General features: G+C 40.5%; 2 gene segments (V, D, J or C); both read right to left on the bottom strand.

Annotated features, from left to right (window-relative positions):
* Positions 1-1,640: 1,640 nt before the first annotated feature.
* On the bottom strand, positions 1,641-2,951 carry LOC134102275 (T cell receptor alpha variable 38-1-like). The segment is given in 4 exon segments: positions 1,641-1,791; positions 1,926-1,969; positions 2,418-2,725; positions 2,832-2,951. Coding segments are annotated over 4 exon segments (405 nt in total).
* A 365-nt stretch (positions 2,952-3,316) lies between these two features.
* LOC134099294 (T-cell receptor alpha chain V region RL-5-like) lies at positions 3,317-12,540 on the bottom strand. The segment is given in 3 exon segments: positions 3,317-3,544; positions 11,985-12,289; positions 12,418-12,540. Coding segments are annotated over 3 exon segments (582 nt in total).
* Between the last annotated feature and the right edge of the window lie 323 nt (positions 12,541-12,863).

Below are 12,863 nucleotides of genomic sequence, written 5' to 3' on the forward strand. Positions count from 1 at the left end.
AGAGCTACAGCGGCTGATCAGCATTCTTACTCTGTGTGTATGTTTCCATTAGCCTGACGAGCCAGACCCACATCAAAATGTAGGGTCTGGACACTCACCGTAGACAGGGCGCAATCGGAGGGGTGGGATAAACAGTTGTCTTTCAAATTCCCTCCCCGCAATAGGATAGCGCTAAACGAATCATCTTCTTGTTTTCAAGTAACAGGATGCGTAACCTTCCCTCTCCACGCAATAGGATAACGCTAAACGAATCATCTTCTTGTTTTCAAATAACAGGATGCGTTACCGTCGCAACTTCTGGTCGCATGTCAGTCACCATTATGTTAAGCCCACCCACCGACTCTATACACGCTGTGATTGGAACGCTGGTGCTGGGGGTTCTCAGCTCCCTGGCTCAATGGAGCCTAGACTGCCCCGCCAGCCAAATTACATTTGCTGCCGCTAGGGGCGTCTAGATTTCTAGGCTATGTTTCCATAACATTGAAACATGTTGAAAAGATGTTGAAGTTGAAATAGTGAATATGTTGTGAAAAAACACACCAACAGACTGATGCTAATTGTCTCTAATGATGTTTCATGATTTATTGACTCATGCAACATGCAAACAACTATTACTGTAGTGTAGAGTAAGCTAAGGAATTAGGACACTTATTTTAATATCTGAAAAAGACATCATGCTAACTTAAAAGGGACATATAATGGATGAATTGAGTACTGTAGTGTGTTCTCTAATGTTTGAATAGTATATATTCAACTTTGATTAATAAAAAATAAATAAACTCAAAATAAAATAAATTGTAATTTGTATTATTGTATTGAAATGGTCCTTTTGACTAAATGGCGCCCTCTTTGGCATCCACAGTTGAACTACAATGGCTTTGTGTTATTTGACATCACGGCTTTGTCCTAATTCGGCCATGTTTTAGTGCCCATTCAAGATTTTTATATGAAGGAGGGCATAACCATGCCTCATGTTCATGATAGCTTTTTGGCTATGCATAACCTCTCCTAATTCATCATCATTCGTTCTGAACTACTGTAACCATAATGACCTCTTTGAAATAAAGATGAATGTCATATCAGAACAACCAATCAGAGGCAGAAACACATACTTCAGCATGTCCTACTTTTATATTACTGCAAATGTTTGTTTATGGAACAGCTGGAGTCTGCTCTTCACTTGTACTGCACAAGAGGCGTGATCAATCCGACGATCCGGTGCGTCTTGGGTAAGCTAGTTTGAGACTGGACCCAAAGGTTGTGGACAGGAAGCAGGGGAGGTACTGTATGTGCAGGTTTCCAGCCTGAACTGCCAGGCAAAATCCAAATTTGGTGGCAGGTCAGGCAGGGTTCACCCAGCCTAGTCCTCCAGTGGTAAGAGCTGTACACAAGCCTGGTTAAAAAAAAGGCATAATACTGAAAAGTGAAATGAAAAGATACAAAAGGAAGCAGAGGTGAGTTCCTGTTAAAGTTTTTGCACAGTAGTCTGTGGTTTAGTGTCACTGTGGGCTCCAGAGCACAGTAGTACAGTGCAGAGTCAGAGACTTGAACAGAGGAGATCTGCAGAAACACTTGAGTTTTCTCTGTGTTGATCTTCCCAGTTAATCGAAGATCTGTGTCGAACGTCTGGTCTGAACTGTACACATTCAAAAGATGCTTCGGAGCTGATTTGGAATGCTGCTGATACCACTGGAGAGTCCTGAATGTTGTGGTGATGTTACAAGACAGTGTAACTGTGGATCCACACCTCCATGCTGTTAGGTGCAATTATTGTCTCAGAACTACCATCACCTATAAAAAAGTTGCAAGTTGATAGTAAGGTACACCTTGTGTAAAATTACACGTGGTCATAATTTTAGAATTCACACATATTTAGCGTCTGTATAATTAGTATTAATCTGAAGTTTAAAATTAGTGGTATTTACCTATTATTGCAGCAGCAAGGATAGCAGTAAACAAGAACATATTTCTAGAACAAATAAAAACAAGTCACACAAAGAGCAGGGTGATATTTAATGTTAACCCAGTCTCTGCTACGCTGCTGAAATAAAAACATAATCATGAGCTATCATAAGCTCCTCCCTCTGCCTCCAGGGGTGTGGTTTCCATGTTGCTCTGAATCAGGCCCCTCAAAATAAGCTCAAGCTGTTCTCAAGGGTTCAAGCCCCTTTGTATGATAACAACTGCCAATACCAGCAGGGGCGTCACGCCAAAACATTGTCATCGCACCTACAAAAGCTTCGTCAATTAATTCATTATTTGAAGAACATGATGAATTTATATAATATCTTCCAAGATTCATATACAAAACAGTTGATGAGGTGTTGTGCCACAGTGATTACAGAGAGAATGCATGCTACAGCTAGAGCCGTGGGTCAGAGAGGTTTTTGTGTTGGTGTGTGGAGTGTTGTTCTCACTGTGGGCTGCAGGGCACAGTAGTAGACAGCAGAGTCAGACACTTGCAGATTCCTGATGATCAGAGGAACAGAGCTGGAGGAGAAGGTGCAGTGGAATCTCTCACTGAACTCAGTGCCGTTATGGCCAGCTTGATAACTTCCACGTCCCAGTAAATAGCCAGGTATTTTACCCAGTTTCTGTTTGTACCAGAAGAGGTAAGGTTTGTTACTTGTTGTCTCATATTCACAGGTGAGATTCACTGTTTCTCCTTCAGTACTTATCACATGGGGCTCAGTTTGATTAACACTGTCTTTACTTGCTGCACACACTGCAAAGATAAACACAGTCACATTCAGTCCACATAAATATGTTCAGATGTAAACAAAAGAAAAAAAAGCTATGGACATTTTAATAAACAATGTTGTGTACCATACCAGCACAGATTGCAGTTAGAATGCCCAAGGTGTTCATCCAGCAGGTCATGGTGAGGCAGAAAGGTGATTCTGGCAGCAGTGCCTAGTGTCTGTAATCCCGACCGATGCTGTCGACCCCGGTTGTCCTTACCGAGCTGCTTCTCTGTGTCTCAGACACACACTGACGAGGGGGTTGGTTGTGCTTGTATGTGTACTACTTACAGTGTACAATATGGAGCTTGTTGTTTGTTGTGACTTGTGTCCCCATAGATTCATGAGTAAATGCTGCCTCCCTATGGACAAAATGGGTACATACCATGATTCTCATTGTTTCAGCATCCAGGCTGACGCCTACCGAAAAAGAAACAGTTATCTTTACTGGGAAATGACAAGCTCTAAGAATATGTAATCCTGCCAGCCTTTGAACAAAGTGATTTACTCATGATTGGTATTACAGCGCTCTGAACTGACTATGTATATATTTTTCTTCACTGGCCTTTGCTATCTCATGGCAGGTTTTTGTATGGGGATGTGTGTTTGTCAGCCACTGTGGGCTGCAGGGCACAGTAGTAGAGAGCAGAGTCTGAGAGTTCAGCAGACGAGAGGTACAGATAGAGTTTCTCTTTAGTCCTTGTTCCAGACAGGTGAGGGTCGATTTGTGATGTCTCATTTTTATCAAGAGTGTAAACGGACATAAGATGCTCAGGGACTGATTGTGGATACTGGCGATACCACTGTAGAGACCGAAGATTTGAAGAGGAGTAGTTGCATGAAATGGCTAAATCAGACCCTTTCATATCAGAGACTGTGATCCTTTCCGGATTAATTTCATTCCCATGCATTTGTCCTGCCAGAGACAGACACCTCATTTACTTATGTGCAATACAATTTTCATTTCATAAGATTCATATAATTGACATACTGTATGACATCATCTTTTAACCAAAAATAGTGTTATTTGTGGCAGTATGTAATAGAATAATATTGAGGAAATATTACCTGTGAAGATGGTGAGGACTAGAGCGGAATAAAGCAGCATATTTGGTTCTGAAAACTCAATAATGTTACAGAAACAACACAACAGAGTGCAGCTGGTGTAGTCTGAACTCTTCTGGTGTGATAAGACCATTTCGGAGCATGTCATGCAAGCCTCCTCCTTCTCAATCAGACCACCTTGTTTTCTGAATGTGCATAATGAGTGAATGGTTTACTTGTAACTACCTATATTTCAGCTAACTGAGAGGAAAGTGTGGAGACAAATTTCATTGTTGTTTGTTGTTTGTTGTTTTATTCATGCATGTTCGTGAGACAGCAAGTCCTGAAAGTCCTGAAATGAGTAAGATTTTTCAGTCATGTCACCAATAATTCAATTCATTATAAGCTGGAAAACAGCTGGAAACATTTTGTCAACATTTCACAATACATTAGAATAATTTATAATATGAACTTCTGTAATGAATAAGGATCAGTAAGAGTGATTTATGTACAGTAAACTCAGGGGTGGTGTACTCTTTTTCTGTTAGCCTCGTTGTTAACATTTGTGTCTCCATGTCCACCACTCTCCTTCCCTGTAGCTTTGCTTCTGTCCTTTTGTTCTGCACTCTTTTTGTTCAACTCATTTTGATGGATTTTGATGAAATCATCAGGGAATGTCAGAAATGACCCAAGGAAGAATCAACTAAATTTTTGGAGTGATCCGTATCACCGTCGGGATTCCGGAGCCGTTTATGTTTTTCGCTTAGCGGTGTAATGGCATGGTATGGCCACGTGGTGGCGATCTGAATAGTGTAGGTTCAAATGTATGACAACCTAGGAAGAACAATACAGACGGAGGTCTGCGCTCTCTGAGTGCTTCTCTAGTTTTGTCACTGTTTTGCTCTTCCTCCATCCCTTCCTCATAGTTTTCTGATATCTTCACCACATACAGAAATTTGAAAGATATGTGGTCACACCTGCAACACACTGAAGAATTTACCCAATCAACTCTATATATTTGTCTGATGTTTGAGTTTGTAACACTTCTCAAATGTGTAAATGTAAGGAAGGGCATATTCTGAAGCTGTATGCAACAAGCTTGAGACTTCAGCATTGTATGGCCAATGGTGCTGAGGCACACCCATCAGCTGGAGACAGAGTGGATTTACAGGGAGGCATCCGGCACCAGGCGTTTGACCATCTACCAAGGACAAGGACCTGTAGGGAAAGGAGCAAGATGAGAAAAATGCAGATATTACTGTGTAAGAACTCTGAGAAAATTGCTTTGATGTATTTTTTCTCCAAAAGCTATCTTTCACGTTTAGGTTTATGTGCAGCATCTTAGTGACTTTGTATCACTGGTCTACCTGCAGAGTACAGTTAGAGCTCTGCCGGTGTCTGCTGCCTGGTCATACCAAACCCTCGTACTAATCGAACAGAGGGTGAAGGGAAATGAAAATTTAGCGGAAGCTTACAGAGGGCTATGCCAGGCTAGGATGTTGTAGTTCCATACCGAGATTCAGAGATGTGTTCCGTAGTGTAGGATTGAGCTCCCTTGTATAATAAAAACTCAGGTGCCTCATTTGGATACTGCCTATTCCAGTGAAGCCCAATGTTTTCACTACTTGTTTCATATGAACACTGTAACTTTTCAAAATGTCCTTCCAGACTTTCAATGATGGCTTTAGCAGGACTGAGCTGATCAGCTACAATATCTGTAAAAGAGTTCAAGAAAGACTTGAAATGATGCATACATTATGCTACATATTATACAATATACCATTATCATTACTGTAGATGATTTTCATTTGAATTCACCTGTCATAATGAGGATGAAAAGCAGGAGGAATGTAGGATGAGGTTCTACTGTAGGTGTTCTTGCTCACACTTGAGCTTCTCCTTGGTTACCACACTGGTACTGGAATTCACATGACCTTCACTGAGGAAGGCCTTGTTATGAATAATTTGATTGGTGGATTGGCTCTGACTGCATCCACAATGTAGAGGTATCATGTCTTTCATGGTCATGTTTTTCTTTATTGGTCAAAAGGGGAATTTTCCTCTCTGAAGCTCACCTTAGCCTATTCGTTCATCATATTTTCTTACAAAATTAACCTTGTTTGCACACATTCATCAATACCTACTTTCATATAAAAATGAATCATAACGCACATGCCTGTAGTGTACATTTCAGAATGAAACATATTTATCAGAAATACTCTCACAGCTGGTCCTGTTATTCAACCCATGCTGCCGTGTGCTCCAGGTGTGACCACAACTCTGAAGTTTAATTTGAAAGTATTATGTTGGTTTGATATCTTAACCCTGTGGGAAGATAACGTTGATGTGTTTGTCTTACAAGTGATAAGTTGTATTTAGGTTTTTGTTCAGCTTTTCAGTGAGTTTGTATCACTGGGCTCCTCAAAGCACAGTAGTAGAGAGCTGTGTCTGCCACAGATAGAACTTTAATGATGAGCTCAGTAGATGTATCGGATATTGTAGAATCATAATACTGAGAGTCAGGAATATTATCATCACCACTCCAAGATCCTGCTCCTTTGTATAGTATAAACTGAGGTGCTTCGTTTGGATACTGCTTAAACCAGTGAAGATCAAAACCAGCACTGCTAGTTTTATATGAACACTGCAACCTTCCGCGATCTCCTTCCAGACCTTTTATGTTGGTGCTGATAGGAGCAATTTGATCGGCCACAATGTCTGTGAAGAATTAAAAAAAGGGTTACGACTTGGAAAATGGAAATTGTGCATCAACACTGTAAATCAACGGATGCTTTTCATTTGAATTCACCTGTTGTCATGATGAGGAGCAGTAGCAGTGATGTCTCCATGTGGAATGTACTGCTAGATGATGCCGCTGTTCTTAGATCTGTAATAATACGCTTCTCTGAGGTGCCTCTCCTTGGGTAACTGGGGCTATAATAAGTCACATGACCTTCATTCAGGAAGGCCTCACTCTGAACACTGATTGGTAGAGCTACAGTGCTGATCAGCATTCTTACTCTGTGTGTACAGTATGTATCCATAGTAGCATCGTCATGTTGAAAAGATGTTGAAGTTGAAACACTGAAATAGTTTGGAAGTCATATCAGTGCCACCGCTTCCACCACACGCATCACACACTGTGTGTAGAGCAGCAAAGGATATACTATGGGGGCAACAACAATTTAGACTTTTATTTAGTAGCTTTACTGCAAACTGCATATAACTGTTCCTTGAGAATGTTTACAATGTCAAAATGCACAAACACCATGGTACATGCAAGGATGCTGATTGGATCCTCTCCACCACGTAGCAGATTTAACTTCACTTACTCCACTTAATTCACAATGCATCTTGTGTATGCAGGAGAGAGACAAAGGAGCTCTCTAAAGCTCACCGTAGCCTATTAATAATATTTACTGTCTAAATTAAACTTGTTCTTTGCACACACACATTCATCAAGATCTATACATTCATATAAAAATCGTAGCAGTGAACTTGTGTTACATGTCTGTAGTCTATTTCAGAATGAAACATCTTTATCTAAAACGATTTTCACAGCTGATCCGGTTATTCAACCCATGCTGCAGTGTGCTACACCAAGGTACTGTACATGAATCATCATGAATTCATACATGAATTCATTCATGATTAATACATTCTAAATAGATGGTTGCTATGGCCAAAGGCCAGTCGTTAGCTATCTATCCTGTTGTCAAGCGGGCATATCCCAGGATTATGATGAACTGCTTTGACACATTGCTATTTAACTTTGCCAACTTGCCACGCCATTCAACTAGCTAAAATCCACCTCCGTCATGACACAATGTTACTATGTTCATAACACACATGCCTGTAGTGTACATTTCAGAATTAAACATGTTTAGCAGAAAATACTCTCACAGCTGGTCCTGTTATTCAACCCACACTGCAGTGTGCTCCAGGTGTGACCACATGAGGTTTAATTTGAAAGCATGTTATTATGTTGGTTTGATATCTTAACCCTGTGGGAAGATAACGTTGATGTGTTTGTTTTACAAGTGATAATTTTTCTTTAGGTTTTTGTTCAGCTTTTCAGTGCATTTGTATCACTGGGTACAACCCTCAGGGCACAGTAGTAGAGAGCTGTGTCTGCCACAGACAGAACTTTAATAATGAGCTCAGTAGATGTACCGGATACTGTAGAATCATGATATTGAGGGTCAGGAATATTATCACTACCACTCCAAGATCCTGCTCCTTTGTATAGTATAAACTGAGGTGCTTCGTTTGGATACTGCTTATACCAGTAAAGTAAAATACGATCACTGCTAGTTTTGTATGAACACTGCAACCTTCCGGGATCTCCTTCCAGACTTTTTATGTTGGTGTTGATAGGAGCAATTTGATCGGCCACAATGTCTGTGAAGAATTCAAAAAAGGGTTACGACATGGAATATGATCTTGCGTACAACACTGTACGCAATGGAGTAAATCAATGGATGCTTTTCATTTGAATTCACCTGTTGTCATAATGAGGAGCAGTAGCAGTGATGTCTCCATGTGGAATGTGCTGAGATGAGGCCGCTGTTCTTGATTCTGTAAATAACACGCTTCTCTGAGGTGCCTCTACTTGGGTAACTGGGACTAAAATAAGTCACATGACCGTCATCCAGGAAGGCCTCACTCTGAACACTGATTGGTAGAGCTACAGTGGCTGATCAGCATTCTTACTCTGTGTGTATGTATCCATAGTAGCATTGCCATGTTGAAAATATGTTGAAGTTGAAACACTGAAATAGTTTTGATGTCATGTCAGTTCTGCCGCTTCCACCACACGCATCATGCACTGAAAGGACATAGGGGGCACCACAAATTTAGACTTTTAGTAATTTAGTAGCTTTACGGCAAACTGCATTCAGCTGTTCCTCAAGAATGTTTACAATGTAAAAATGCACCAACGCCATGGTAGGCTACATGCAAGGATGGTACTATTTGGATCCTCTCCACCACTGCAGGAGAGACAAAGAAGCTCTCTAAAGCTCACCGTAGCCTATTAATAATATTTACTTTCTAAATTAAACTTGTTCTTTGCACACATTCATTCATCAAGATCTACATTCATATAAAAATCGTAACATTGCTACAAACTCGCATGTCTGTAGTACAAAAAAATACTCTCACAGTTGATCCTGTTATTCAACCCATGCTGCAGTGTACTCCAGGTGTGACCACAACTCTGAGGGTTAATTTGAGAGAATTTTGTTATGTTGGTGTGATATCATAAACTCTGTGGGTGGGAGGATTTCTTTGATGTGTTTGTCTGAATATCTATAATCTATGTCTAGGTTTTTGTTTAGCTTTTCAGTGTGTTTGTATCACTGGGGTACTCAGGGCACAGTAGTAGAGAGCTGTGTCTGCCACAGACAGAACTTTAATGATGAGCTCAGAAGATTTATCAGATGTTGTGGAATCAAACCGAGTGTCAGGAATATCATCATAGGAACGGTAAGATTTTGCTCCTTTGTATAGTATATACTGAGGTGCTTCATTTGGATACTGCTTGAACCAGTAAAGCCTAGGATATTCACTGTCTGTTGCATAAGAACACTGCAAACTTTCACGGTTACCTTCCCGACTTTCTATGTTGGAGGTGTCAGGAGTAATACGATCAGCTACAATATCTGTAAAGAATTCGGCAAAAGGCAAGACAAAAAACTGTTAATTTCTTGAGAGAAGGTAAAATACCAGTACATGATGTGTAACATGTTGTCCAGTGCTTTCCATTTGTTGACATCTGTTTTTCACCTGTTGCCATGATGAGGATGAAGAGCAGTGATTTCTCCATGTGGAGTATGCAGTGCTAGATGAGATTATATTTATTCTTGCTCACAGTTCTCTGAGGTTCCTCTCCATGGGTTCCTGCATTGATACTAAATTAAGTCACATGACATTCCTTTAGTAAGGTCTCACTCTGAACAATTTGATTGGTGGGTTGAACGCTTCTATTCACTGCAGAGGTGAGATAATTAGTCTGTCTTTACTGGTCAAGAGAGTTATTTTCCTCTCTAAAGCTCACCTTAGCATATAGAATTACAGTAGGTCTGCCAATACCACTAATGGCACTGTCTTGGGATAGCTAAATCATTGTAGATTAATCTTGTTATTTGCGCACATTCATCAATATCTTACATTTAAACATATATCTTAACAGTGCGACACCCCTTTATGTCTGAAGTGCATGTTTGTAGTGCATGAATTAAACATCTTCAACAAAAAAGGCTTTCACAGCGGGGCCTGCTATTCAACCCATGCTGCAGTGTACACCAGGTGTGACCACAACTCTTAGGTTCATTTGTAATAAATTCATAATGTGGGTTTGATATCATGAACACTATGGGAAGATTACTTTGATGTGTTTTATCCTAAGAATATTTTTTTGTGTTTAGGTTTTTGTTCAGCTTTTCAGTGAGTTTGTATCACTGGGCTCCTCAGAGCACAGTAGTAGAGAGCTGTGTCTGCCACAGATAGAACTTTAATGATGAGCTCAGTAGATGTCCTGGATGTTGTTGAATCAAACCGAGTGTCAGGAATATCAACAACATAATCGTAAGATCGGGCTCCTTTGCATAGTATATACTGAGGTGCTCCGTTTGGATACTGCTTATACCAGTAAAGCCTAACATAGTCATTGTTAGTTTCGTATGAACACTGCAACCTTCCACGATCTCCTTCCAGACTTCTTATGTCGGTGTTAACAGGAGCAATTTGATCGGCCACAACATCTGTGAAGAAGGGTTAAGAAATGGACTATGATCAGGCGTGTAAGACTTTATCAACTGATGCTTTCCATTTGAATTCACCTGTTGTCAGTATGAGGAGCAGTAGCAGTGATGTCTCCATGTGGAATGTGTTAGATGAGGCCGCTGTTCTTAGTTCTGTAAATAACACGCTTCTCTGAGGTGCCTCTCCTTGAGTAACTGGGACTAAAATAAGTCACATGACCTTCATTCAGGACTTTGAACACTGATTGGCTGATCAGCATGCAGACAACTATTAAAGTGAGGCATTAGGCCATTTATTTTAATATCAAAAGACACCTTGCTCACATAAAATATTACATTTGTGAAATACATAATTTATGAAATATACCATAAACCAAATGACATTTTTGAAATAATGGTGAGGGTCATATCAGAACAACCAAACCAAACACATACTTCAGCATGTCCTACTTCACGTGTTTTGGATCTGAGGCAGCTTGTTGTATCTCTGTGGGCTGCATGGCAAAGTAGTAGAGAGCAGAGTTTGACACTTGATTGGAGGAGATCTGAGCACTTGGGTATTTAGTCTACCAGCAATCCCACTATCTTCCTCATATCTCTGGTCTTCCTCAGCACTAAACAAACTCATTAGAAATTTGGGAGTTGATCCTCCATACTGACGATACCACTGAAGAGTTACTGCAGAAAACTAGTTGCAGGCGAGGATTACTTTAGATCTTTCATAGTGGTCTCAGCCCTGTTTGATGAGAATTGTTGAAGGAGAGCATTGTGTTAGATCTTTCCGGTATAGCCTCAAAACTCTGTCATAGTCAGTCATTCTTGGTCACCACAGACATGTTAAAAGCCATAGGTACATATTCAGGACCATTATGATATTAAGAATTGAAAAGACTCACATAATGCAGGTACATGTATGTCAATTCATGAATTAAACTCAATACTTTGGCTTCTCTCATAACGAAAGGTCAAATCTACAAGCTGTCAAATACAGTGAGCCATTCCTTCTGTTGTCACACCCTCTTGATATAGTAAGCTGAATGGAGGGTTAAATTATAGGGAAGAGATTCAAACAAACTCCTCCTTGGTGTGAAAGGTTTCACACTGGGTTTTACTGTGATATACCTATATGCATTCTTAGTAATATCAGCCTATGAAGAGCCAGAGGCTTTCAGGGTTTTCAGGAGATTCCTCAACTAAATGTTATTGATATCAGGTGTGATGAGCGTTTACTGTACAATGCCTTTTTGTTGTCATGTGTCATTTTTCTCTATGTCCATCAATAAGTCAGAGCACTAGTTTAGAGTTTAAGTCATGTTTTATACTAAACAGTTGATGAGGTGTTGTGTCACAGTGATATTACAGAGAGAATGCATGCTACAGCCAGAGCAGTGAATCAGAGAGGTTTTTGTGTTGGTGTGTACGGTGTTGTTCTCACTGTGGGCTGCAGGGCACAGTAGTAGACAGCAGAGTCAGACATTTGCAGGTTCCTGATGATCAGAGGAACAGAGCTGGGGGAGAATGTGCAGTGGAATCTCTCACTGAACTCAGTGCCGTTATGGCCAGTTCCAAAACTTCCACGTCCCAGTAGGTAGTCTGGTGTACCCAGTTGCTGTTTGTACCAGAAGAGGTAAGGCTGGTTACTTGTTGTCTTATATTCACAGGTGAGAGTCACTGTTTCTCCCTCAGTACTTATCACACGGGGCTCAGTTTGATTAACACTGTCTTTACTTGCTGCACACACTGCAAAGACAAACACAGTCCATATAAACATTCAGTACATATACATATATATGTATGCTCAAATGTAAACAAAATAAAATAAACATTATAGACATAATTTGAATGATTAACATTGTTGTGCACCATACCTGCACAGATTGCAGTTAGAATACCCAAGATGTTCATCCAGCATGTCATGGTGAGGCGGGTGAGGTGATTCTGGCAGCGCTGTGATCTGTAAGCCTGACAGGCGTTTCCCTGGTTGTCGTTACCGAGCTGCTTCTCTGTGTCTCAGACACTGATGAGGGGGTTGGTTGTGCCTGTATGTGTACACATGCTGTACAGTACGGAGCTTGACGTGACTGTTGTCTCCATAGATTCATGAGTAAATGCCGCCTCCTTCTGGACAATATGGGTACATGCCATGAGTCTCACTGTCTTCTGTACAGTATATATGCCAGCATCCAGGCTGAAATATACAAAAGAAGTAGTTCTCTTCACTGGAAATGTACATACTCCATGAATATGTGATCTTATCAGCCTTTGGATGAGATGATTTGCTCAATGGATTAGCATGATAGTTATCACAGTCCTC

This window comes from Sardina pilchardus, chromosome 2 (assembly GCF_963854185.1).
Source record: "Sardina pilchardus chromosome 2, fSarPil1.1, whole genome shotgun sequence".
NCBI classification, from domain to species: domain Eukaryota; kingdom Metazoa; phylum Chordata; class Actinopteri; order Clupeiformes; family Clupeidae; genus Sardina; species Sardina pilchardus.